General features: G+C 53.9%; 2 protein-coding genes across 2 annotated transcripts in view; both read left to right on the top strand.

Annotated features, from left to right (window-relative positions):
* Positions 1-14: 14 nt before the first annotated feature.
* On the top strand, positions 15-21,342 carry LOC101707190 (myosin-7). Its single transcript, XM_087197004.1, has 40 exons — positions 15-139; positions 1,653-1,690; positions 2,143-2,351; positions 2,631-2,774; positions 3,079-3,235; positions 3,324-3,351; positions 3,933-4,041; positions 4,125-4,217; positions 4,305-4,368; positions 4,746-4,844; positions 5,080-5,183; positions 5,779-5,917; positions 6,009-6,127; positions 6,245-6,394; positions 6,698-6,868; positions 7,396-7,705; positions 7,963-8,030; positions 8,399-8,486; positions 9,177-9,294; positions 9,449-9,572; positions 9,841-9,977; positions 10,205-10,460; positions 11,046-11,288; positions 11,446-11,622; positions 12,524-12,669; positions 13,546-13,636; positions 14,373-14,762; positions 14,951-15,077; positions 15,272-15,390; positions 16,090-16,286; positions 16,767-16,950; positions 17,089-17,254; positions 17,406-17,530; positions 18,261-18,569; positions 18,819-19,022; positions 19,144-19,269; positions 19,434-19,709; positions 20,447-20,542; positions 20,656-20,790; positions 21,208-21,342. The coding sequence occupies exons 3-40, from the start codon at positions 2,151-2,153 to the stop codon at positions 21,223-21,225; spliced, it is 5,808 nt and encodes a 1,935-aa protein (XP_087053130.1). The 5' UTR covers positions 15-139; positions 1,653-1,690; positions 2,143-2,150; the 3' UTR covers positions 21,226-21,342.
* A 4,572-nt stretch (positions 21,343-25,914) lies between these two features.
* LOC101707554 (myosin-6) overlaps positions 25,915-27,250 on the top strand; it is a 23,173-nt gene continuing 21,837 nt past the window's right edge. The window contains exons 1-2 of the mRNA XM_087197172.1: positions 25,915-26,068; positions 26,370-26,588. Of these exons, the coding sequence (XP_087053298.1) occupies positions 26,388-26,588 (201 nt within the window). The 5' untranslated portion in view covers positions 25,915-26,068; positions 26,370-26,387. The remainder of the gene's footprint in view (positions 26,069-26,369; positions 26,589-27,250) is intronic.

Below are 27,250 nucleotides of genomic sequence, written 5' to 3'. Positions count from 1 at the left end.
CAACAGCCCTTTCTAAATCCGGCTAGGGACTGGGTGCAGGTGGGGGTGGGAGCACCCCGCTGCCCCATATATACAGCCCCTGAGGCCAGGTCTGGCTCTCAGCTCTCTCCTGTTCTCTGTCTTTCCTCGCTGCTCTCAGGTAGGAATGGGAGCTAGAGCCCTTCCCTGGGATAAGGACTAGGGTTAGGAAGCAGTTCCTCTAGAACAGCAAGCTTTTTGTGGGGCTTCATGGAGAGTATCAGGTCTGGTCACTGAACGTTCATGTGTATGTCTAAACATGCATATTTATAACATGGAAATATGGGGGCTCATGTGTTCCTGGAAGAAGCTATCTTTATCTCAGAGGAGTGTGTGTGTGTGTGTGTGTGTGTGTGTGTGTGTGTGTCTAAGCACACATGGTTTGAATGTAAGGGAGGGTATGTGTTTCACTACCTAAGATACAGATAAGTGGGAGGAGTGTGTTTATCATAATGCTGAGGATCAGCAGGTCCTTTGCGGGTGGGAGGAGGATAGCAGAGAATGATCATATTGGACGTGTGTATGCTCACAAGCTGGTTCTGAGAGATCTGGAATGCATAGCTGCCCACACCCAAACATGTGGAAGTGCTTGTCTGTGCATACAGGAGTCGAGACTCCTGTAAGCTGTTTGTACTCCCTGCAGGAGGAGCTCACAGGCAGGTGGGTGTGGGTGTCCCAGGTCTTTAAACATTGAAGAATATGCAGCCACAAGACCCATTTGTGCCATGCAGATGTGTAAATGTGCACACCTATTGTTGGAGCATATGTAGCACACTGGGGGAGTGCTGAGGTACAGGAAGGAAGCTTGTCTCTGGGTGAGATATGGGTGCGCATATTCATCAGAGGGTGTTTGGAAAGTATTAGATGTATGACAGGTGGTCTCTGCGAGGATGCCCATACCGTCTCCTCTCTGAGAATGTCCAGAAGTCTGACAAGATGGGGACAGGATGGAAAGGGACCAGCTGTGAGCCCACGGGACTTAGATTCCATGAGTCTTGGCTGTACCACTTATTGCTTTATGCCTCTGGACAAGCAAGCACTTACCCTTAACGTCCTCATCTGTCCAGTGATGTGAGGACTGAGAAGCGAGTGTGCTTGAAAGTGCTCTGACTGGAAAGCACCAAACAAGCGTGACAACCAATTATTATTATTTGTTTGTTTTAGTTTTTTGAGGCAGCTTCTCACTATGTAGTTCAGACTGGCTTTGAACTCTATGTAGCCCAGGCTGGCCTTGAACACGTGGCTATTCTCCTGCCTCAGCCTCCTAAGTGCTGGGATTACAAGTGTGCGCCACTATGCCCAGCCATCAATTGTTGTTTTGCAGATGGCCTGGAGAAAGAAAGTCTCACTAGGTGGGCACAGACAAGAGACAGCCAGTCTCTCGAGAGTAGAGAGGATTAGAGCTCAGAGTCCAGTCAACAGCAGGAAACTTAGCACTAGTCCTCAAGAGGAAACAAATAGTGTCCGGAAAGGAAGAAGGAGAACAGGACCAGAGAAGCTGTCCACTGTGTCCCACCTGTTTTCAGGTCTGGGGCAAGGTGGTGCGGAAGGACAGAGCCAGGGAGACAGAGGCAGGCAGCACTAGCAAGGCTGGGCCAGAGCCTGCACTGACATGTCCTCTTCCTCCTCTCCAGGTCTTTGCCTCGTCTCTAGACACATTTGAGATACCAAGGTAAGAAAATGGCAATGTGGCAGAATCTGAGAATATTGGGCATGATGGACCCAAAACCAAACTATGGAATTCTGATTTCTGCCCACCTTGGGAACAGTATCGTGACTACTGGGAGCACTTTACTCCTAACTATTGAGGGGGCAAGGATGGATGAGAGTCTCAGGTGCATATGGTCAGATTCCTCCTCCTGGGAGAAGCCCTGGACACTCTTCTGCCCCCTAAGAGAGCTCAAGCCTAAGGGGAAAGTTGGTGCCTCTTCTACCCTGGTGGGTGCGCTTAGCTGCTCTCTGGTTAAGGGGTAAGCATAGAGAGGCACGGACTTAATGGTGACTCCTCTGGAGCATAGTGCTAGGTGTCATTGGGGGTTCCACGAAGGGGAGAACCCAGGGAGGAGAATCAGGGAAGGGGACACGGGCAGTGGGAGGGCAGACAGCTTGTCTGGCTCACTCCAGGCCCAGCCATGGGGGATGCCGAGATGTCCGCCTTTGGGGCTGCCGCCCCCTACCTGCGCAAGTCAGAGAAGGAGCGACTGGAAGCCCAGACCAGGCCTTTCGACCTCAAGAAGGATGTCTTCGTGCCAGATGACAAAGAGGAGTTCGTCAAGGCCAAGATTGTGTCTCGAGAAGGTGGCAAAGTCACTGCTGAGACTGAGCACGGCAAGGTGGGTGGCAGGGCTGAGGTGAGGGGCCAACCTGGACACCTCCACACCTGGGTATACACAGGATCGGCCCAATGCATGCTGAGGACAGTGTGGGTCTCCTCTCCTTTGGGTAGAAATCCAAACCCGCCTTCTGAGGAGCCCATCGCATTCCCATATTAATCAATGCTTGCTGCCAGAGCCTGGCTCCTTCTTTGCCAAACTCCATTGTCCTGTGCCTCACTCTGCTCCTTCCCCTGTGAGGGAGAAGGGCTGATGGGAGGGCCTGTGGGGCTGTTGCAGACGGTGACGGTGAAGGAGGACCAGGTGATGCAGCAGAACCCACCCAAGTTCGACAAGATCGAGGACATGGCCATGCTGACCTTCCTGCACGAGCCCGCAGTGCTGTACAACCTCAAGGAGCGCTACGCGGCCTGGATGATCTATGTGAGTGGTGACTCTAGACTCTCCCTCACCTTTGAGCAGCCTGGCCCCCCGTGTTTCCATTCCTGGATCCAAGACTCCTGTGCTTTATGTGTGGGCAGCATGGCTCTCAATCCCTGTCCCTACATCCTCGGCTTGATTCTAACACCCTGGGGACTGGCATGACCCCAGAGGACCCCAGGGGGGTTGAGCACGTTCAGAAGTTTTCCTTTCTCCTTTCCGTCCTGTGGGGTCTTCCTCTGACTCTGAAAATAGCCACCCTTCCCTCTTCATCAACAGCAGCCCACTTCTCTTTTTCTGTGCCCAGACCTACTCAGGCCTCTTCTGCGTCACTGTCAACCCCTACAAGTGGCTGCCAGTGTACAACGCCGAGGTGGTGGCCGCCTACCGGGGCAAGAAGAGGAGCGAGGCCCCGCCCCACATCTTCTCCATCTCCGACAACGCCTATCAGTACATGCTGACGGGTGAGCCCGGCACCCCAGCCTGTGCCCCTCCATCCCACCACCCACCTGGGCCCGCGGCCCTCACCCCACTGCCTCTCCTCTTTTCCAGATCGGGAGAACCAGTCCATCCTCATCACGTGAGTGTAGCGCCTGCCCAGCGCCCTGTGAGAATCCCTGACCCAAGCGCCAGCAGGGACCCAGTGTACACCTACAGTCTGTCCATCAACCCACATGCTCGTCTCCTCTCTCTTCTCTGACCCTTGCCCTGACTGTTCTTTGCTCCCCCTTTGCCCTCTCCACTTTCCATCCCTCTCTTGTCTTTCTTCTCTCACCCACTGTCTTCCAGATCATCACTTACTTAGCCACAAGCCCAACATCACCATGTCTTTTTCACCTCTTCATTTTCCTTCATCCCTTCAGATACCTTTCTTATTTTTCTAGTCCCACCCATTCTTTTCCAAAATAGCCCAGGCCTTGTCCTCTGATTGACCTTCCCCAGTCAGTACGGGCTCACCCTGTCCAAACCCAGCACACTCTTGTAGCATCCTTCCTAGTCACTACCCCGCCCCCACATATGTCTAGAGATTGCTGTGTGCTTTCCGTGCATATTTTCTGGTGGCTTCCTGCTCAGGGCTCCTATTAGGGTAGAGCAGGCATCCTCTCATTGATCTCCAGTAGTGTTGCTCTCTACCTCATGAGACCCTGACTGTCCCAACAGTGGAGAATCTGGTGCTGGGAAGACAGTCAACACCAAGAGGGTCATCCAGTACTTTGCTGTTATTGCTGCCATCGGGGACCGTAGCAAGAAGGACCAGAACCCGGGCAAGGTAGGCCTGTTGTCCTCCAAGGGACTGCAATGCAGAAAGGTGGGGGAAGTCTTCTCTCATGACTTTCTTCTTGGCCTCTGTAGGGCACCCTGGAGGACCAGATCATCCAGGCCAACCCCGCCCTGGAGGCCTTTGGCAACGCCAAGACCGTGCGGAATGACAACTCCTCCCGCTTTGTGAGTAGTCCCTGACCTTGGGTTGGGACTTTGGCCTTAAATGTAAGCCTTCCCTCAATTCATCATCACCCTTTTCTATCTCTTCAGGGGAAATTTATTCGAATCCATTTTGGGGCTACTGGAAAGTTGGCATCTGCAGACATAGAGACCTGTAAGTGCCATGAATCTGATAGGGCTCAGTCTGGGCTCACCTTTGCACCATCTGGTCCCAATCTCTCTCTCTCTCAGGCCCCCTCTGCCTCTGTTTTTCTCCTTTTTTCCTGTCTCAGTCTCTAGGTCTGTATATTTTTCTATGTCTGAGACTTTCTTGGGATCTTTCTCCATCTCTGTTTCTGTTCATCTGTGTGTGTTTCGCTGGGATTTTTCTCGTAGGTCTCTGTCTCTCTGTGTACATGAGCTCTGTGTGTCTGTGTACCAGTCTCTCCCTCTGTCTTTTGCTTGCTACATTTATCATTAATTTTCCTCTATTTCCTTGAACTTAAATCCTAACCTTTTTTCTTCTTCCTTCTTCTATCTCCCTGTTCACAGACCTTCTGGAAAAATCCAGAGTTATTTTCCAGCTGAAAGCAGAGAGAGATTATCACATTTTCTACCAAATCTTGTCTAACAAAAAGCCTGAGCTGCTGGGTGAGTCAGAGCCACCAACTGAGACTAGCTATCTCCATGGCAACTTGGTCCCCTCCACTGTAGCTGGATTCTGTTAGCATGCCCTAGGCTTTATGGCACTGCTGGATTCACTTCTGTGGGTTGTGGAGCCAAGTCAGGCCCTGTCCTGTGCTTTTCCTGGGCCATGTGTTATGGCCAGCAGCTCCCATGAGAACCAGAGGCTTATGTTATATATGAGCACGTTTTCTCCCATTAGACATGCTGCTGATCACCAACAACCCCTATGATTATGCATTCATCTCCCAAGGAGAGACCACGGTGGCCTCAATTGATGACTCTGAAGAGCTCATGGCCACTGATGTAAGTGTGTGAGGATCCAGCCAGGGGGTGGAGGATGAGCAATGGCAGCACATGGGACAGAACTAAGACACTGGCTGGCTCTTGTTCAAAGTGGCACAGCCCTCTTGTTGGCACAGAATGTATACTATTACAAGGGTGTGCTGGGATATGGATGAGATGAGACAAGACTGTCCAGCATTTGGTATTCAATCCAACCAGAGAGGGCAGAAAGCCATGGGGCAGAGAAGCAAATGAAGCAAGAAATAAAGCATCACCAAAGGAGAGGGAGAGTCACTAGGATGCTCAGGACTGGGGCAGGCTGTTAGGTAAAGGACAGACACACATAAGTATGGAAGACCAAGCAGGGAAGCCAGTGTAGGGACTGGGCACACAACTGGGTAGCTCAAAGCAGCCCAGAGGACAGCTGTGGCCGCTAGAAGGCAGACCTGTGACAGCAGTCGGCCCCGTATCTTCCATCTTTATCCAGGTGTTCCCCACTGGGTATGGTAGTCTCAGAACTGACAGTGACTAAGGAGTCAAGTTCTCTCTCCAGTTGGGCTATTGATAACTGATTATACTTTTTTCTGGGATCCTTGAAAATGGGGTGTGCCTACAGAATGCCTTTGATGTGCTGGGCTTCACTCCAGAGGAGAAGAACTCCATCTACAAGCTGACAGGTGCCATCATGCACTTTGGAAACATGAAGTTCAAACAGAAGCAGCGAGAGGAGCAGGCAGAGCCAGATGGCACTGAAGGTGGGAGGCAGGGAAGCTAGGGGACATTGAAGGCCACATCTGTACAACTGTCATTCTTTTACCAACCTTGCTTCCTGGTCTTTCCTTCCAGAGGCTGATAAATCTGCCTACCTCATGGGGCTGAACTCTGCTGACCTGCTCAAGGGGCTGTGCCACCCTCGGGTGAAAGTGGGCAATGAGTATGTCACCAAGGGACAGAATGTCCAGCAGGTGGGTCATCTTCAGGAGACAAATGAGTGGGGTGGGGATCCTGGCATGGTAAGGTGGGAAGTTTCAATTCTTCTTCCCAACAATCCTGTTCATTTGGGTCACTTTTCTACCATGTAGGTGGCATATGCCACTGGCGCACTGGCCAAGGCAGTGTATGAGAAGATGTTCAATTGGATGGTGACACGCATCAATGCCACCCTGGAGACAAAGCAGCCACGTCAGTACTTCATAGGGGTCCTCGACATCGCTGGCTTCGAGATCTTCGATGTGAGTCCAGAGCCCTGGGAGTAGGGATGATCACTCGCTCACTCACTCACATGATCTCGGTCACTGTGCAGGGCCAGCTGTGGGCCAGGCTGGGAAGGCAGTGGGGATCCTGCAGCGCCATGGCAGCCATCGTCCCTGTCCTCAGGGGAACCCCATCGCCCCACCCCAACCGCACTCCCCTAACCTGACCTGGAGGGGACCAGCCACTCCCCTGCTGGGCTCAGCCAGGACATGTGGTGGGCTGACCCCACTGGCCCCCAGACAGCCTCCACCTGACCGGCTGCCACCCTCACCCCTCTGCAGTTCAACAGCTTTGAGCAGCTCTGCATCAACTTCACCAATGAGAAGCTGCAGCAGTTTTTCAACCACCACATGTTCGTGCTAGAGCAGGAGGAGTACAAGAAGGAGGGCATTGAGTGGGAGTTCATTGACTTTGGCATGGACCTGCAGGCCTGCATTGACCTCATCGAGAAGGTGCCGCCCATTCCCCTGCTGTGTCTCCTCTCTTCTACCCCAGACTGAGTGTCAGCCCCGCCCCTCTGGGAGTATGATCTGACTAGCAAAAGTGAGGCTGAAGAATCCAAGGCCCCAGATTATAGAGCCCTTTTTTGGTCTACAAGAGCACAGGGGCTTGAGATTGGGCATGTGGAGGACAGGTACCTGCAGGACAGCCTCCCCCAGGTGGGTTTACTGGCCCTGGTCCACACACCCAAGGACCAGGAAGTGTCAGGGTGGTGTGTTTTCGACTCCCTCTCAGGGATCTGGGTGATGGAGTGGTGAGTAAAGCACCAATAGCCACCCATTCCTAGACTTTCACAAAGGTTCCTCTGTCATCACCAATGTTGCCCACTTGGGGAAAGCTTGAACAGGTGCCAGTCAATCCTCCTCGCTGAGCCTAATACATTAATACCCCAAGAGCATCTGCACCAGCACACAGGGACTGTAGAGCAGACTCCATTCCATGTGATGCACATTTGGTGACATTCTCTCTTTGCCCTCAGCCCATGGGCATCATGTCCATCCTGGAGGAGGAGTGCATGTTCCCCAAGGCCACTGACATGACCTTCAAGGCCAAGCTCTATGACAACCACCTGGGCAAGTCCAACAACTTTCAGAAGCCACGCAACATCAAGGGGAAACAGGAGGCCCACTTCTCCCTGATCCACTACGCAGGCACCGTGGACTACAACATCCTGGGCTGGCTGCAGAAGAATAAAGACCCGCTCAATGAAACAGTGGTGGGCCTGTACCAGAAGTCCTCCCTCAAGCTTCTCAGCAATCTGTTTGCCAACTATGCTGGGGCTGATGCACGTAAGTAGGGTCTGGGGAGCTGGTTTCTACCATACTTCTGAGGCAGGTCAACTGCTTTACTGCACCCCTTCCTGTCAGGATGTGCCCTGAGGTTTATGGACTTAGTGGGAGGGAACTGGGTAGAGATGCAGGGGAAGACACATTGAAGACCCTCATCTGGGGGCCAAAAACCAGTGAAAAGAGGCTGTGATTGTTCGCCCCATGTTCTTGACTCTCCATACATCCACTGATGCTCGTTTTGATGACTCCTCCCACAGCTGTCGACAAAGGCAAAGGCAAAGCCAAGAAAGGGTCATCCTTTCAGACTGTGTCAGCTCTGCACAGGGTGAGCCTGTGGCTCTGGCCCAGTGCGGCCTTCATCTGCTCGGGTTCCCAGCCACTCCCCAGCTCCAGCACTTCCCTGCCTGTTCACCCCAACTCCTCCCCTCCCAGCCTCCTGTCTGTTTCCCATCCTTTCCACTCCTCGAGTTCTCTTCCCTTCATCTCCTGGCCTCTAATCTCATTCACTTCCCATCTCACCTCCCTTCTCATTTCTTGCCTGTCTTCTACCCTCTCTCCTCAGGCATGCTTTTCCCCAACATGCTTTCATCTCTTCAATCCTTACATACTCTCCATCTCTCTTTCCCTTCCTTTTCTCTTCTTTCTTTCCTTCTCTTCTCACTTCACACCTCTCTCTTGCTTTTTCGGTTACAGGAAAATCTGAACAAATTAATGACCAACTTGCGCTCCACCCATCCCCACTTCGTGCGCTGCATCATCCCCAATGAGACAAAGTCCCCAGGTGAGCCGCAAACTTGGGCCAGCCCGCCACTGGGCATCCACTGCCAAAGCTGCTCCCACAGCTGCCTTACACTTGGACTGCCCGGCTCAAGGTTAACTGTAAGGCACTTTGATGGGCATTAGCTCATCACCCACAACCCTCCCAATGGGAAATACAGGGTTGTCTATCCACTTTTGCTCAAAAACGACACAGAGGCTGGGGGACCTCAAGGCCTGGCTTTGATCTTGATCAGCTCACTGACCTTAGGCAAGTCATTCAACCCCTTTGGCCTTGTCTAAAAAGATGGAATATGTCTTTCCTGGCTATCACCTATGGTAATAAGTATAAGCCATATAAAATAAGAAATGTTAGTGGGCAATGGTGGTGCATACCTGTAATCCCAGCACTGGGGAGGTGGAAGCAGGAGGATCTCTGAGAGTTTGAGCCCAGCCTGGGCTTCATAGTGAGTTCAAGGCCATCCCAAACTATATAGTGAGACCCTGTCTCAAATGAAACAATACAAGAAGACAAAAATAAGAAATGTTATTTGGTTACTCTTACAAATGGAGCCGCAGAGTAACAAATGAAGGATAACTGACTTGCTAAGGTTATAGGCTAATAAGTGCCAGAGTCAGGATTAGAACCCAGGACTTTTGGCTCTTAGTGTAGAACTCTTCTCACACACTCCTCCCCTCTCCCTTCTTGCTGCAGGCGTGATAGACAATCCCCTGGTGATGCACCAGCTGCGTTGCAACGGCGTGCTGGAGGGTATCCGCATCTGCAGGAAGGGCTTCCCCAACCGCATCCTCTACGGGGACTTCCGGCAGAGGTGGGCACAGGGCACTGCAGAGCTCAGGGACATGGGCAGCTCAGGGAGCTTGGGCTGTCGCATGTCGGGGTGGGAGTCACAGGTGGCCCTGGAGTTCTGAAGGCAGAGCAGACCCTGGCAGAACTGGAATGACTCTGGGCACTTCCCTCCCCAGGTATCGTATTCTGAACCCAGCGGCCATTCCCGAGGGGCAGTTCATTGACAGCAGGAAGGGGGCAGAAAAGCTACTAGGCTCCTTGGATATTGACCACAACCAGTACAAGTTCGGCCACACCAAGGTGAGGAAATGCAGGAGACAAATTATCTCTTGTCCTTTGACTCCTTACCTTCCGACTCCTCTCCCTTCACCAGTCATTCCAGGAACATCGCTGAACCCCAACCACCCTCTCCATCCCAGTACCACCCCCTATCCACACTCCAGCTGCCAGTGACTGCCTTCCTCCTGCCAATTCTTTCCTAAACCATTGCCTGTCCTAATATAATCCTCACCACCTCTTCTCTCTCATTCCCCTTCCTAGTCGTGCCCAACACACACTTTCTCTGCAGGTGTTCTTCAAGGCGGGGCTGCTGGGGCTGCTGGAGGAGATGCGGGATGAGCGGCTGAGCCGCATCATCACGCGCATCCAAGCACAGTCCCGGGGTGTGCTCTCCAGAATGGAGTACAAGAAGCTACTGGAACGCAGGTGAGAGATCGCAAAAGAAGGTTCCCAGCCTCTCTGAGACACAGGAAGAAAGATGTTATTGGGTCTTCAAACAAAGGCACCTGCGGGTTGGGGGGGTTGGATAGACACAGTTTGGGCCTCAGAGAGGGTGGAATGGGTTAAGAAAAGGGGGCATTACCCAGGAGCCAGGGCCTCAGAGAAGGTGGCAGTAGGACTGGCTCACCACCCTTGTCACTCGGTCGCTACAGAGATTCCCTGCTGATAATCCAGTGGAACATTCGGGCCTTCATGGGTGTCAAGAATTGGCCATGGATGAAGCTCTACTTCAAGATCAAGCCACTGCTGAAGAGTGCTGAGACAGAGAAAGAGATGGCCACCATGAAGGAGGAGTTCGGGCGCATCAAAGAGGCGCTGGAGAAGTCCGAGGCTCGCCGCAAGGAGCTGGAGGAAAAGATGGTTTCGCTGCTGCAGGAGAAGAACGATTTGCAGCTCCAAGTGCAGGCGGTGAGGCTCCAGAGCCACTGTTGGCCCTGCTCATCCACCCTATTCTCCCTGCATCCTGTACCTCCCTGCCAAAAAGCTCACCTGCTGCTGGTCCTCTCAAAAGCAAGAGGATTCTGGGATCACACTTCCAAAGTGGTGTCTTAGGAGGAGGAAAAATAAAAAGAACTAACTTTTAAATATGCAGGCTTTCCACTTGGATTCACAGCTTCATAATGTTATGACCTTGGGCTTCAAAATCACATCATCTTTGAGCATCAGTTCTTTCATCTCTAGACAGGGAGTAAAGCTAACCATCTTACTGGGCTGTAAAGACATAAAGTGCTTGGCATCAGTGAACATAATTCTTCCCCTTTAGTTGTGGCGAGTGGAGGGAGAGAAGCCAATAAAGTCCTCTAGTTCCCTTCTTCGCTGCTCCTCTCCCCAGTACTCCCAAGTCACGCTGCCTAAAATTCTTCGCTTCTCCATCTCAACCGACAAGACCCTGGAGCTCCCCTCCTGTTTGAGAGGTGGCCCTCTTCCTTCCTCCACCTGCAAGGACAAGGACCCCACCCACTGAACAGCCTCCCTTCTGCATTTTGCCCTCAGGAACAAGACAATCTGGCTGACGCAGAGGAGCGCTGCGACCAGCTGATCAAGAACAAGATCCAGCTGGAGGCCAAGGTGAAGGAGATGAACGAGAGGCTGGAGGACGAGGAGGAGATGAATGCCGAGCTCACTGCCAAGAAGCGAAAGCTGGAAGACGAGTGCTCAGAGCTCAAGAGGGACATTGATGACCTGGAGCTGACACTGGCCAAGGTGGAGAAGGAGAAGCACGCAACAGAGAACAAGGTGAGGGCAGCTCCCTCTGGCCCCAGCCCAGCTCTCCACAGATTCTCAGACCAGAGTGTGGTCCTGGTCCTTGGCATGGAGGGCCCTGAAGATGGCCCCGAAGACGTCCCCAGCTGTTGGTCTTTGGTTCTGAAGGAGTGGGGGTTTTGGTGGGCAGGTGAAGAACCTGACAGAGGAGATGGCTGGGCTGGATGAGATCATTGCCAAGCTGACCAAGGAGAAGAAAGCTCTGCAAGAAGCCCACCAGCAGGCCCTGGATGACCTTCAGGCTGAGGAGGACAAGGTCAACACCCTGACCAAGGCGAAGGTCAAGCTGGAGCAGCAGGTGGATGATGTGAGTAGACTGAGCACTGAGGGTCCTAGACATACCACGTCCTTCTGTGCTCAAAGGTGTGTGCACTTCTCCCCCTCCCTTTCCACTCCCCCTCTCCACCACCCCCTGTATGGAGAGAAAGAGAAAGTGTGCGTGTGTGTGTGTGTGTGTGTGTGTGTGTGTGTGTGCGCTTGTGGAGGGGGATATTGAAGGGTGTTTACTCTCCAGATCTGTTCTTAGAAGAAAGCTTTGGAATAGAAAAGGAAGAGAGTTTCAAATCTGAATTATGTATCTGATTTCATTCATGTGATCAGTAATAAAGATGGAATTGCTTATTTAATGTATGTTTAATTCCATATATCTCTGCCTCTGGTCACAAGAATTAGAAGGTGTACTCATAAGAACAGGACTCATTTCTCTGGGAGTTTTTTGAGGATCTTCACAGAGGATCTTTGAACTTCTAATATTTTCAGCAGAATCTAGTCCTGAGTGATCACATCTTCCCTCAGAGGCACATGTCTCCACCAAACCACTTATCACTCTGTTATCAGAAGTATTTAAGTAACTATCTCAGCCACAGGACTGAGATCTCCCTTTAGACAGAAACTTGGATTGATTCAATTTTGTGTCTGCAGTGCCTAGCACAGAGTCTGGTACCAGCAGGTGCTTACAGAATGTTGAATGAACAAATGTATATGTGGGGTTTTATCTCACAATCATTCACTCACTCACAAAATACTGTATTTATTGAGCAGCCCCTAACTCTTAGGTATTCTCACTGTCCCCTGAAACATTGGACCCATTCTGGGAAAGGTTTCGCAAGTGAATCCTAGGATTCCCCATCCACAGACCAACTAAGCCACAATGTTACCACATCAGGACACTTGCCTCACCAGCCCTGGCTGGGCCTTCTCTCCACCAGCTGGAGGGATCCCTGGAGCAGGAGAAGAAGGTGCGCATGGACCTGGAGCGGGCAAAGCGGAAGCTGGAGGGTGACCTGAAGCTGACCCAGGAGAGCATCATGGACCTAGAGAATGACAAGCAGCAGCTGGATGAGCGACTGAAAAAGTACCGTGTTCCTCTCCCTGCCCCCTTTCCTCCTCCCCAGCTTGCAGCCTGCTCAGCCCATAATGCTACAAGCTGACATCATCCTGAGAAGCAATGACCTCATGCAGCCTCCGCAAGTAGATGCTTATCCAGTAGGCAAACTTCCAAGAAGGGGGTTTTCCCCCAGACCGACCAGCAAAGCCTGACAATCCTTCCTGGCAAAACATCTATTGTGGGCCCCTCAAGCCCTTTCTTCCTGATGGGTACTTGATAGGGATGAAAAATAACAGCTTGGTCCCTTTGACACACCTCTATTGGACACCAGGTGCTTGACATGGAGGAAAGCTCCACACCAAAGCCTCTCGGGAAAGTCCCTTTTGGATGTTTCATACAGATCTGCCCATAAGATCAAGGGCGGAGAAATCAGACCATTTCTTTTTCTGAGTAACTTGTGATCTCAATTCTAAGAGAAGTCCTTCCAACACATACAAACCTAGACATAAGCAAACAGTGAGTTGCAGAACATTTTGAGGAGGAGTGTGGTGCTATGGATCAAACCCAGGGCCCCACACATGCTGGGCAAGTGCCCTACCCCTGAGCTACCCTCCAGCCTTGCAGAACATACCCTGATAGCTGAGGGTCTTACAGTGCTTCCACTTGTGTTCGCACAGGGCTATTCTCCCTTCCCCAGGCACAGTTTTGAATGAATGAATAAATAAGTGATCCCATTCTTGTTGGACTTCGGTCCTATAACAGGTGTTACACCGGATCCGACATCACCCCTGGAAACTTTTTCTGAATCCTGCTTTTTATTTATATTCTTACGGTGTCTAACTTCTGATGGACGGCCCAGGAGCCTACCAGCCTCCCCGCCTCACCCTCCCTCCTTCCCTACAGGAAGGACTTTGAGCTCAATGCACTCAATGCCAGGATTGAGGATGAGCAAGCCCTGGGCAGCCAGCTACAGAAGAAGCTCAAAGAGCTTCAGGTAAGGTCTAGAAAGCCCAGGCTGGCTGCTGCAGTCCTCCAGCTGGTTCTCAGCATTTCTGACCACTCCTCTACGATATCCTATCGACGGCATTACAGGAGCTTACTATGTGTCCATGAAGGGAAACACAAAGTTGTGACAGTGCCGCCATGGAGCATGGGGTGGGGGGCCTGCGTGATCCAAAGAAAACTTGGGAAGAGATCCTGAGAATGCTCTGGGGGACAGAAACCCTGGCTTTCTGTCTCAGCTCTGCTTTAGCTAAGTGACCAAGGAGAGCCCACTCCAGATCTCTGGGTCTCCATGCCTTCCCTTGTCACCCGGTGACTTTTAAGGTCTCTTTAGTCACAACAACCAATTTTTTCATTTTTGCTGCTAGACTAGACACTGAATTAGGTCTATAGTTGTCTGATCAAAGAGACACAGCTTTCTCACTTTAATTTTTTTTTTTTTTTTTTTTTTTGGTCATTAAACTGCTTAAAATATCTCCAAAAGACAAGTCTCTTTATTCCCTCTTTGAGAGCAACCTTCAATTGTTTTCCTTCCACTGAAGTGACTATAATGCTCTGGCCGAAAGGAAGGCTAACCCAGCTGTTCAAGTCACCTTCCCCAAATTCTTTTATCCCCACATCAACTAGACTCATTTGCTGCTTGCAACAGGCCCAGTCTTTAGAGCCCTGGGGCGGGGGCTCCCACGGAGGGTCCCGGGGCGCGCCTGAGGCCCTGTATCCCGGCCCAGGCGCGCATCGAGGAGCTGGAGGAGGAGCTGGAGGCAGAGCGCACCGCCCGCGCCAAGGTGGAGAAGCTGCGCTCAGACCTGTCCCGGGAGCTGGAGGAGATCAGCGAGAGGCTCGAGGAGGCCGGCGGGGCCACGTCCGTGCAGATCGAGATGAACAAGAAACGCGAGGCCGAGTTCCAGAAGATGAGGCGCGACCTGGAGGAGGCCACGCTGCAGCACGAGGCCACGGCGGCGGCGCTGCGCAAGAAGCACGCGGACAGCGTGGCCGAGCTCAGCGAGCAGATCGACAACCTGCAGCGGGTGAAGCAGAAGCTGGAGAAGGAGAAGAGCGAGTTTAAGCTGGAGCTGGACGATGTCACCTCCAACATGGAGCAGATCATCAAGGCCAAGGTGAGCCCTCCCAGCCTCTCTCCTCCTCCCATCTCTGCTTTCTGCCTTCGTATTTCTTCCTTGGTAGTGTATTTCCCCATTTCCCTTCCTCTTTCCTTCCACACTTTCCCCTTTCCTTTCTCTTTTAATTGCACCCTGACCCCCTCAAAGCTCCCCTGCGTCCATTGTATAACTCCTTCCTCTCTCAGGCCAACCTGGAGAAGATGTGCAGGACCCTGGAAGACCAGATGAATGAGCACCGAAGCAAGGCTGAGGAGACCCAGCGTTCTGTCAACGACCTCACCAGCCAACGGGCCAAACTGCAAACTGAGAATGGTGAGCCTGTATCTGGGCTCCGTGGATCCTACCCCAGGCTCCTTGGCCTCCTGAGTAACCCCAGTCGTGGATGCATACACCCTTCACATTCACACACACAGTCTCTCCAAAGAGGACCTGAGGGATTGGGAGGGGCTGGGGTCAAGAGAAGTGGCTGATCTTCAAGAGTTGAGCGTACCTTGGTGCCTCCCCAGGTGAGCTGTCCCGGCAGCTGGATGAGAAGGAGGCACTGATCTCGCAGCTGACCCGAGGCAAGCTCACCTACACCCAGCAGCTGGAGGACCTCAAGAGGCAGCTGGAGGAAGAGGTTAAGGTAAGGCCTGGGCCCAGGCCATGGTTCCCAAGCAAGGATACATCCGATGGCCTTGCATCTGCATTGCTTCCTCTCCTCAAATAGAGACTTGTTATCGATCCGTTATTCTCTGAGAATCCCAAGCAGAAATAATAGCCCAAACCCTGCCACATGTCTCCTAAATTTTTTCCCCAGTCAGAAGTCCTCTGCTGCTGTCCCTGGGAGGCAGGGTAAGGGTAGGTGGAGAGAAAATAAACTAGGAGGCAGGTTATGGCCTGACTGGGCACAGAATGGGCTGCAGAGACTGCAGGAAGGGGTTCAGGAAGAGATTGGCAGAGCAATCTGAAAGCTCAAGAAAGAAACTAAAATGCAGCCTGTCCCTAGAACTTTGCTGAATCCATGAAAAAGGAGAAAGAGCGTGAATTTTAGAAAGTACCAGGGCTCAATACTAACCTGCCTCATAGTGTGGTGATCTTGAAGAAGCAAACCCCCTGGCCTCTCTGAGCCTCTGTCACCCCCACGCCCAACAGCGGTGCCAATAATGCTGGGCAGTGAGGTGCACAGGGCGGTGGACAGTGCTGCATCAGCCTTCATTGCTGTTGGTGCTCTAAATCGTCCCGGGTCCACTGGGGTCTTGGACACAGGAGTTGAGGTTGGGGAGAGGAGATGGACAAGGGCAGGGGAAAGCTGACCCACCTCCTGGTGCTCGCCTCTCCCCAGGCCAAGAACGCCCTGGCCCACGCACTGCAGTCGGCCCGGCATGACTGTGACCTGCTGCGGGAGCAGTATGAGGAGGAGACGGAGGCCAAGGCCGAGCTGCAGCGTGTGCTGTCCAAGGCCAACTCGGAGGTGGCCCAGTGGAGGACCAAGTATGAGACGGACGCCATCCAGCGCACCGAGGAGCTGGAGGAGGCCAAGTGAGTCCTGGGCAGCCGCCTTGGGCTGCGGCCCCTCTGTGCACAGGACTCCTCAGTAAATCCCACACAGGGGATGCCCCAGCCCCACCTCCTGCTCCTCTCAGGAAAGCTTTTTGCTCGAATTATGTTTCTCATCCAAATATAAGACGAACAAAAGGTTTGTCTGAGGGCAGAGTGCTCCCACCTAGGGCAGGGCGCTGAGGCGGGTGGGGTGAGGAATGGACGTCGGGAGCCCATGTCGCCTGAACACTGGAGCAGAGTCTAGGCCTAGGGCAGAGGGAACTGCATGGCCCTCCCAAGGGTCATGGGTCTTCACCTCCTGCCACCAAGATCCCCTGCCTGGCCTAGGGACCCATCCTCGGGCTTCTCTGAATACTTCTGAGTTTTCAAGGATTGTCTTCTGAAAGGCTTATGTTGTTTCCTTGTGTCCAAATCCACACCCTCCATCCTCCCTGTCCTCTCCCACCCTCTCTCTGACAGGAAGAAGCTGGCCCAGCGGCTACAGGATGCTGAGGAGGCCGTGGAGGCTGTCAACGCCAAGTGCTCATCGCTGGAGAAGACCAAGCACCGGCTGCAGAACGAGATCGAGGACCTGATGGTGGACGTGGAGCGCTCCAATGCCGCCGCCGCGGCCCTGGACAAGAAGCAGAGGAACTTCGACAAGGTGGGCAGTGTGCGGGGATGGCAGCCAGCATGTGAGGCAGAGGCACTAGGAGGCCAGAGCCACACTCCGGGCAGGCAGGGGAGGGGGGCTGAACCCAGGTGAGGGCCTGGGCTACACAGTGAGCTGTGTCCCCTGCAGATCCTGGCCGAGTGGAAGCAGAAGTATGAGGAGTCGCAGTCAGAGCTGGAGTCGTCCCAGAAGGAGGCCCGCTCCCTGAGCACCGAGCTGTTCAAGCTCAAGAATGCATATGAGGAGTCCCTGGAGCACCTGGAGACCTTCAAGCGGGAGAACAAGAACCTGCAGGGTGCGCTGCCCCAGGGGCTGGGGGGTCCACAGGGCAATGTCCCCGTGGGAGGCTGCCTGGGAGCCCCAAGGCAGGCCTGAGCACACAGTCTGCCCTCCACCTCTTTCGGACCACAGCAATCTCCCACTAAGTCACCATGTTCCCCTCACAGAGGAGATCTCAGACCTAACTGAGCAGCTGGGATCCAGTGGGAAGAGCATCCACGAGCTGGAGAAGATCCGCAAACAGCTGGAGGCGGAGAAGCTGGAGCTACAGTCAGCCCTGGAGGAGGCTGAGGTGCCTATGCAGGGTGGCAGGGGCAGGGTGTGGAAGGCTGAGCTCTAGGCCATCGTCCCTATTTTCACCTCTTTTGCTCACTGCCCCATTCCCAGAACTTAAGACAGTGTCTGGCACATATCAGGCACTCAACAAATGAATGAATGCCCACTGGGTCACTTGACTCTCTTCATATCAACAGCTCATCTATTGCGTCTTAGACAAGCTCCTGATTCCTGTTTCCACTTCCCTCCCCAGTCCACCTCTGCCTCCCTCTTGTGTTTTTTCCACTCTGTGCCTGATTGCTCCTGTTTCCTTGGCAACACCTTTCTCTTCATTTCCCTCTTTGTCTTCAAGGCTGGCTTGCCCTGTGAGGGTCTAAAACACCTTTTCTTAGGCTTGCTTTCATTTTTCTTGTACATTCCATTTTTCTTCTCTTTTCTGCTTCTCTGACTGAGCCACTTAAATTTTGTGTGTGGGTGGCTACTGGGGAGCAAATTACATCCCCAACCCATTTAAAATTTTTTTAAATTTTGAGTCAGGATCTCTCTAAGTTGCCCAGGCATGACTTGAATTTATGATCATCCTGTTTCAGCTTCCCAAAGTGCTGGGGGATTACAGGCATGCGCTATAGTGCCCAGCCACTTACACTCTTGAACTTTCTCTGCATCTGTGACTTGTGGACAGACCCCCTTCTCCCCATCGTAGGTGCTGACTGCCCATCTCTGACCTCTCCATCCACCACCCCCAGGCCTCCCTGGAGCATGAGGAGGGCAAGATCCTCCGCGCCCAGCTGGAGTTCAACCAGATTAAGGCAGAGATTGAGCGGAAGCTGGCAGAGAAGGATGAGGAGATGGAGCAGGCCAAGCGCAACCACCTGCGGGTGGTGGACTCACTGCAGACCTCGCTGGATGCGGAGACACGCAGCCGCAATGAGGCTCTGCGGGTGAAGAAGAAGATGGAGGGCGACCTCAATGAGATGGAGATCCAGCTCAGCCATGCCAACCGCTTGGCTGCAGAGGCCCAGAAGCAAGTCAAGAGCCTCCAAAGCTTGCTGAAGGTACATGGAGACTCCTGGAAGCAGGAGGTCACCTTGCTCAGAGAGGGAACTGGCTTCCGTGTCCTCTACATGGAGGAGACCTCAGACCTGAGCAGCTGATCAGGTGGTAGTGTCCCCCCATCCCTGCGCCATTGCAGAGACTTCTGATAGGTCCCTCATATGTCACTACAATGGGCTTCCCATTCATTTTCATGAAACAGCCTTGTGAAGGCACTGTGGCCATCTCATGCCCATTCTCCTGATCCTCAGGACACCCAGATCCAGCTGGATGACGCAGTCCGGGCCAATGATGACCTGAAGGAGAACATCGCCATCGTGGAGCGGCGCAATAACCTGCTGCAGGCTGAGCTAGAGGAGCTGCGCGCCGTGGTGGAGCAGACAGAGAGGTCTCGGAAGCTGGCTGAGCAGGAGCTGATCGAGACCAGTGAGCGGGTGCAGCTGCTGCACTCCCAGGTGGGCAGTGCCCCTTTGTGCACATTGGAGGGAGCTCAGGCCAGCAGAACTCAGCAAGTAAGGGTGGGAGCTGCTCAGGGATGCTCAGTGCCTCTCCTCTGTGCCTACTCTCCACCCCTAGAACACCAGCCTCATCAACCAGAAGAAGAAGATGGATGCAGACCTGTCCCAACTCCAGACTGAAGTCGAGGAGGCCGTGCAAGAGTGCAGGAACGCTGAGGAGAAGGCCAAGAAAGCCATCACGGATGTGAGTCTCCCTCTTCCCGCCTTCCCTCCAGACACAAAGGCAGGCCTCGTCCAGGCCAGGCCACTGTGCTGCTGTGACCGTGTGACTCTGCAGTTCCCTCCTCAGGAGGGAAGAGGCCCACCCGGGCCCAGACTCAGGACCTTCATCCTGTCTCCTGTGCACAGGCCGCCATGATGGCAGAGGAGCTGAAGAAGGAGCAGGACACGAGCGCCCACCTGGAGCGCATGAAGAAGAACATGGAGCAGACCATTAAGGACCTGCAGCACCGGCTGGACGAGGCCGAGCAGATTGCCCTCAAGGGTGGCAAGAAGCAGCTGCAGAAGCTGGAGGCCCGGGTGCGGGAGCTGGAGAACGAGCTGGAGGCTGAGCAGAAGCGCAACGCGGAATCAGTCAAGGGCATGAGGAAGAGTGAGCGGCGCATCAAGGAGCTCACCTACCAGGTGCGGGTGGGGTTGTGGCTCTGTCGCTTGCATGGTGGCCTGAAGCCACAGTGATGAGCACTGGAGAGAAATGAAGTGTTTGCTCTTACTCTTCTGGGGCAAGGGCTGGAGTGTAGCCCCTGTCTGCCCTGTTGTCCCCTGTCTAGCCAGGCCCACTGGACATCAAAGGAACACCAAAGCCATTCAGACAAATCTTGGCACTTCTCAGTTACCCAGGGCAGGGCAGGGCAGACTCCAGATTTCTGTGGTATTTTCTAGTGTCAGACTCTCAGTTAGGATTTGTTTCTATTCCAATCCAGGATGTCATTTCCCTCTAAGCACACTTTTTCCTTAACCTCGATCAAGTCCATGTCATCTCCACTGCAGCCTAGGAAATTCCATCACGCTCACAGGCCCAGAGTCCCTCCCAGCACATGCTGGGCTTCAGAGCCAGGGAGTTTATCTCCCATGGGACTCAGGACCCTCAAGGGCCTGCTCCCTGGAATGGTACACCCATGATTTTGTGCACACAATTTCAGGAATCCCATCAGCTCCTTGGATTCTTTCCTGGTACCTATCATTTAAAATATTCACTTTTTTAAGGTGAGAAATTATAAGGTGAATTCAAGTGTTTAGTGAAGATCAGAGGATAGGATTGTTTCAGATATTACTTTCAGTGTAAAGAAGACAAAAACCGGGGTTCAGGTGCTGTCCCCTATGACTGTACCATCTCATTCCTTCCCACCCCTGCCCCACAGACCGAAGAGGACAGGAAGAACCTGCTGCGGCTGCAGGACCTGGTGGACAAGCTGCAGCTGAAGGTCAAGGCCTACAAGCGCCAGGCTGAGGAGGCGGTGAGTGACCCTGCTAGGGTCAAGGCCTACAGGAGGGACCCAAGGGAGCCAGTGCCCCAGGCTGGGAGACTGAGGGCCCAGGCCCCTCTCACCCACCCCCCCTCTGCCCACAGGAGGAGCAGGCCAACACCAACCTGTCCAAGTTCCGAAAGGTGCAGCATGAGCTTGATGAGGCGGAGGAGCGGGCAGACATTGCCGAGTCCCAAGTCAACAAGCTTCGGGCCAAGAGCCGCGACATTGGCACCAAGGTGGGTCCCTCCCCTGGGCTTCAGCAGTCACCCCCACATCAGGCACACTTCCTCTCTCAGCTTCAGACAAAGCAACCTCACACCAGGGATGCCTCCTCTTGATAGATTTCCCCAAGTGATCCACTAAGCCCCAGAGGCCAAGGACATTGAGTTCCTTGTGATTTCTAAGTTTCTTCCTGCCCCAACATTCAGTGACTCTGTGAATCCCAGCCCTAGGGTGGTCTGCAACCCTACAAGACCTCAATTTACTTACCCAATGTATTCCAGTATGTACACCAATCCCACCACGGGGCTTGTATCAGGCCTCACAAGAGGCCTCCACTCATCCATTGCCCTGGTCTCACCTTTGTTTTTTACACCCCTTCCCTGTAACACCTGCCTCTCCAGAGCTAATTTGAACTTTGTTCCTTTCAAAAGGGCTTGAATGAGGAGTAGCTTTGCCACATCTTGATCTGCCCAGTCCTGAGGGTGCCAATGAAGTCCCTAGACCCAGTGCCTGTGTAACAGCACTCAGGAAGAAACAGAATAAAGCAGTTTTCTTTGAAGCTGAAACCTGCCTCGATTTTTCACTGCCTACCGGCCATGGGCCCAGGGGTGGGGTTAGGGATGGGCCCCGGGAATGGGGAGGTGAGGACTCCAGAGGAGGGGTGGGTCAAAGGTCAGGCTAAGAGGCCTCTCCAGGCTATGAGGCTCAGACCCTAGGAGCAGCCCTAGCCTGTGGACCCCCCTCCACTCACTCCAGCCAAATACAACAAAGAGGTGACACATCTCTTCCCAGCCCTCTCTCTGGCCTGGCAGCCCTTACGGGTGAAAAGGAGACTTAGGGGAACCCCTTAATTTCCTGAGAGCACCCTGAGCACCTACAGTCCTGCACTGTAGCTCTGATAACACTGTCTCCCACTGGTAACACCGGGGCTGGGGCCATGGGAGGTGTGGCATACAAGGGCTGACCCGTGTCCTTGCAGAAGTGTGACCTGCTTGAGGTAATGGCTCCCTAGGCCCTCCCCACACAAGTCTCTGAGGGGACAGTGGGATCACAGCTGTCATCCAGACACTCTTCCAGATACAGCCAGCCTCAGAGACCCATGCCTCTCCCCACCCAGCCCAGAGGAAAGCACCCTTAGCCCATCGTCCTTTCTTCCTTCTTCCACTCCTCTCAAGGCTCAGTGCCTTGGTATAGGGTGCCCCATTGGTCTCTCGTTTCCCCCACTGTGCCTTGCATGCACAAGGCCTCTCCTCTGTGGTTGCTAGAAGATGGCATTCTTTGGCCCTGTAAGACAAGCCATCTCAAGGCAAGCAGGCGGAAGAAGAACTCAAGAGGGCAGAGCGTGGGCAAGACTCCAGAGAGGAGAGGAGGGTCAGCCTGGAAGGTGTAGGAAGGGCAAGTCCCCCTTTAGCTAAGCAAGCCCGGCCCCCTTGATGTTGCTGTCACAACTGGGCTGCTTAGGGTAGGGCTGGCACTGTGGGCCTGGAAGGCAATGGGACTCACAGCCCCCTCTGGGAATCTGGTGCAGCCCAGGACTGAGTCACCTCTAGTGCCCCCTCCCCGCAATGCACAGCTGTCTTGCACAGCCCTTGCTGAGCTCTGAACTCCAAGTAAAGCAGCCAGAACAAAGGCCCTGTGCCAGGAAAGCGGTGATGCCAGTGTTGAGAATAGCAGGTGAGGAGAGAGCAAAGAAAGGGATTACAGAAGGGGGAAGGAAAGGCCTGGGGGGCAGGTGTGCAGTGGAGAGGGGGGAAGAATGTGGCAACAGTGTGAGCATAGCAAATAGAGACAAAGAAAGAAATATCGAACATGAGGGAGCCTCAGAAAGAACTTGGGCCCTCCCAGCTACCGCCTTACACCGTCCCTCCTTCTCCCTCCCTAGGACCGGCCCTCTGCCTAGGAACAGACTTGGAAAGCAATGAAGAGATCAGTAGAGAAGAGAGAGGACACTTTGAAGAGGGAGATCTGCAGAGAAGCCCAGGGAATCTAAGCAACCAGAGCCTAAGAAAGCAAGAGCTATAGTTGCTGTGAGGCCAGCAGGGGCTGGGTGCAGATGGCAAGGCTGAGTGCTCAGGGAAAAGAAGATGCAGGTCAGCACAGGAAGAGGAGGAAATGGGAGGGAGCCTTGGACAGAGAAGCTCAAAGAGCTGAGGGAGCTGACACTGGGCAAAGGAAAGAACCTTGGGTCACCTTCAGGTGCAGGAGTCAGGAAAGCCAAGGAGCAGGGAGGCCAGAGAGAGTAGAATGAGGAACCCACGGCAAGATGTGGAGGTAGAGTCGAGCCAGGCTGAGAGCTCCAAAGGTTCGGTTTAAAGAAGGCAGAACCTCATGTCAGGCCCTGAGATGGGCAGAGACATGGGCCCAGGAGAATCAGAGGCCAGGTCTGACTTTGAGATGGGGAGCCAGGCGGAGGGTAAGGAAGGTCAGACACAGGGACAGACAGAGATGCTGGGAGCCAGGCAGAAAAGGGGTGACCTGTGCCAAGGTGCCAGCCTCCTAGTCCCCCTCACCTGTGGCCAAAGTCTCCATCCCGTGCCGCACACTCCAGGACTTCCAGCAGAGTGCAGGGTGGGTTTGGGAGGCAGCTGAGGGAGGATGGAGAGGAGCATGTGAGAGCCAGGGAGAAGAGGGGGGCTAGGAAAGGAAGAGGAGGGCAAATCAGACCAGACAGAGGGCAGAGCCCAGAACCAAGTTAGCCCCTTCCTTCTTCCTCCTCCCATAGGAGTAGCAGGAGATGCCTGACCGCCCCTCACTGCCCCCCCCCCCGCCACCTATACCAAGTTTGGCCTGCTCGGTACACTGGGTTCCCTGAGGACAGAGCCTGGTGTTTGTCACCTGGACCTGACCCAGCCTGAACTGGTGTTCTCAGCCCCTTATCGTGTCCCCAAGGCAATGGGAACCAGGCAGTGACACACTGGGTCATAGGCTAACCTCCCAGCTCTCATGTTGGGACCTTGAGGGACCTAAAGCTGGGGACAAGTGTCCTGCATCCCCTAGGGGTAATGGTTTGGCATGTACACCTGCAGGAGATGAGGATGTGGGGTTGACTCAGATCCCTTTAGAGACGCTGAACATAGGGTACAATTCCCTGGGCTGAGATGTGTATTCTTGAGCCCCATGTGGGGCAGTGAAGTGCTCTGGGGTTGGTGACCTTGTGGGGAAGCCACATCTGTAGTGGACCGTACCCCTACCAAAAGGCTGCCCCTGTCTGTCCTGCCCACCTCCACACCCCAGAGCTATATCAAGAGGTGACAGTGGATGGGGTGGGAGGGGAGCTGAAAGAGTGTTCCTGGGTGTGAGGGTGTACGGGAAAGCCAGAGCAGGGGAGTCTGGCTTTGTTTCCTGAACACAATGTCCACTTAGTCACAACAGGCACGGGCTGCTGAAGACCCAATACCTACGGCCTCTGAGAGGGGGCAGAGCTGGAGGATGGGAGGGGTGGCTCGAGGACCTGGGCATGTGAGGACACCCTGAAGAAGGGCATGGGAGTATGAGCCCCAGGAGGGCTGGAACGGGACACCAGTGTTCTACCTGGGGAGGGGCAGTCAGCAGAGCCCTGCCCCTGAGGAATGCGCAGCCTGGGGCCCAGCTGGTGCAAATCCCCAGGCCTGCTCACGCCCCAGGCACCCTCACCAGCACCTGCATCCTCTGGCAGCCCAGAGAGGCAGAAGAGAGCAGCCTCCCTCAGGCCCCGGGATTAACGACTCTCCACACCCTTCCCCCAGCCCCACCACAAGTGGAACGTGGTAGTGGGAGGGTACAAACATATGTGTGCAAATGGGGGTGTACACATATGTGTGTCAGTGTGGGTAAAAGCAAGTAGGGACATCAGCAAGCTTAAGTAAGTTGAGTAAATAAAAACTCTGCATGTGTGTGGCACATGCCCGGTAACCCGGGAAAGAGACCAGGCACAGGATTTACGAAGAGGGAGGATGGCGAAGAAATTCCTTTCGTGACAAAAGGAAACTGAGTCATGAAGCTGACGGGTGGATGCCCTCACTGGGCATCCTGGCTCCGGCCCCCAGGCCCCAGCGCTGTGGGACTCCAGGTCTGAGGGCAGAGATGTACATGAGGACAGCCAGTGTGGGAGGACAGAGTCGGAACCAGGCAGGGGAGCGAGTGGTTGGGGGCAGGTGACAAGCTTTTGGGCTGCAGGAGAAGGTGACCCTCACCCAGTGTGCTCAACTCACCCTGCAGATTAAAAATAACCGAGGTAAGTGCCCTGGCGGGACGGGGAGGTGGTACAAGAAAGTCCTGTCTTCCCACTATCTGCCCATCGGCCTTTGGAGGGAGGAATGTGCCCAAGGACTAAAAAAAGGCCCTGCAGCCGGAGGGGCCAGGACTACAGACCTTTCATGGGCAAACCTGGGGGCTCTGCTGTCCTCCTGTCACCTCCAGAGCCAAGGGATCAGGGAGGAGGAGTCAGGAGGGGTGGGAGGTGGGAGGGAGGGTCCCACCGGAAGGACTCCAAATTTAGGCAGCAGGGTGGGGGAAGTGAGATATAAAGGAGGCCGAGCTTGGAGGACAGATGAGATTCCTCCAGCCCAGGTAAGAGAGAGTTTGGGGTGGAGACTCTGCAGCCAGTCCAAGCAGCCCTCACCTTGGGGGCCCTGCCTTCCCTGGAAGGAGGGTGCAGGTCAATCAGAGGCTTCCAGAGCTGCCTTCCTTCCCCGGGAAGTGACTGCTGGGAACCCTAGATACTTTTTCTTGGACTCTCTCTTTCTCTGCCCACACCAGTCTGTATCTTCTCGCACACTGCCTCCTTCTTCCTCCCTCCTTTGGATGCCTCCTTCCCTTTGTCTTGGTTTTCATCTTGCCTCTTGATCTTTGTCAGTACTCGGCCCAATCACTTTGTCTGCCTGTCTTTCTCCCTGGTCTTTCCTTTTGGCTGTGTGTTCTAATCTCTGCCTGTTTCTCACTGTGTCCACAGCCCATCCCAGCCTTCCCACTCTTGCTAGCTCTGCATCTTTTATTTTCTTTTTTCTTTTTCTTTTTTTTTTGTGCCACTAGGGTGGAACCCAGGGCCTTGTGAATGGTAGGCAAGTGCTCTTCCACTTAACGACACCCTCTGCATCCTTCCTGCTCCTCCCTCCCAGAGATGGTTCTGCATCTCTGCCTCCCTCCCTGTGTCTGTTCTGTGGAATCTGGCTATCGGTGTCGAGCCTCTTGCTCCCAGCTGACCTGTCTCTGTTGTTCTCTCTCCTGCTGTTCTTTGTGCCTGGCTGCATCTCCGGGGCACCTTGCTCTACCTGTGGTCCTGATTCTTCAGGATTCTCTGTGAAGAAATACCAGGTGAAACCCCAGGGCCTGATTGCTGGACCAGGGGCCCCATCTCCCCTCCAAGCAGCTCAGCACCTTTCTTTGGCAAACCCCAGCCAATCCCACCCACACAAACCTTTTCAGAGTCCCTCCTAAAGGTGAATCAGAGAGCAAGGGAAGCAGAAGTCCAAGGGCGGGGGGGTCCAGGTAGAGCCCTAGTGGGATGGAGATAGGAGAGTGAGAAGACCTGGTGGGGCAGAGGTGGAGTCCAGAGGGCAAGGCCACCTACGGAAGTTTGGGCCCACTCAGGAGTAAAGAGTCCCCCCTGTCTTAGCCTCAGAAGAGCCACACCATGGCAGACTCCCAGATGGCTGACTTTGGGGAGGCTGCCCCGTACCTCCGGAAGACAGAGAAGGAGCGTCTGGAGGCCCAGACTCGGCCTTTCGACATTCGCACTGAGTGCTTCGTGCCCGACGACAAGGAAGAGTTCGTCAAGGCCAAGATTGTGTCTCGGGAAGGGGGCAAGGTCACTGCTGAAACAGAGAATGGCAAGGTGCGTGGAGCACAGTGGCAGGGCAGGGGGAGGGTTGGTGTTAGGGGAAGGGACAGGCCTGGAGCCAACTGGTAGGGGTGCCAGGAGGCCAGATCTGAGCCTCCGAAGAGGGACCCTGGCAGGTACATCAGGGTATCACCCCAAGGATGCACACATCTTGCCAGAGGGGATGCTGGGCGGGGTCTAGGGGAGCAGCTGTTTTCCTCCCAGGAGGGGCCTTGCAGATAAAGAGGCACAGACACAACATTAAATGAAGCTTCCCTCCCAGCTTGATATTCCTCTTCTCTGTGCCTCAGTTTCTCCCATGGGTCTACTTTCTCACGTTCCCTTCACCTAAATAGGAGCAAATTCTTAGACCAGTTTTGAGCTCAGTGCCAGGGCCACTGACCAACACTGGGACCCCTGCTCCCTGGGTTGCTCATCCAGCCATGAGAATCTCTTTAGGTCATCAGTAGGGCTCAGAGATGTGGGCCTAACCAGTCTGCTGACTGAAAGCTGCATCTTGGCCACAACCCGAAAGGACTTTGACTATGATCTCAGGTCTGCTACTAGCTGGTCACTGTGCTGGCAAATCATGTAATCAGTTGGAGCCACACCTTCTTCATTATAAAATTGCTAGAATCCCTACTGGCAGGGCCTAATGAGATCAGGCCATGGCAAAT

Source organism: Heterocephalus glaber, unplaced genomic scaffold (assembly GCF_053883595.1).
Source record: "Heterocephalus glaber isolate CG9 unplaced genomic scaffold, H.glaber_assembly_v1.0 deba00001662, whole genome shotgun sequence".
In the NCBI taxonomy this organism is placed as follows: domain Eukaryota; kingdom Metazoa; phylum Chordata; class Mammalia; order Rodentia; family Bathyergidae; genus Heterocephalus; species Heterocephalus glaber.
This window is presented reverse-complemented; position numbering and strand designations above follow the sequence as displayed.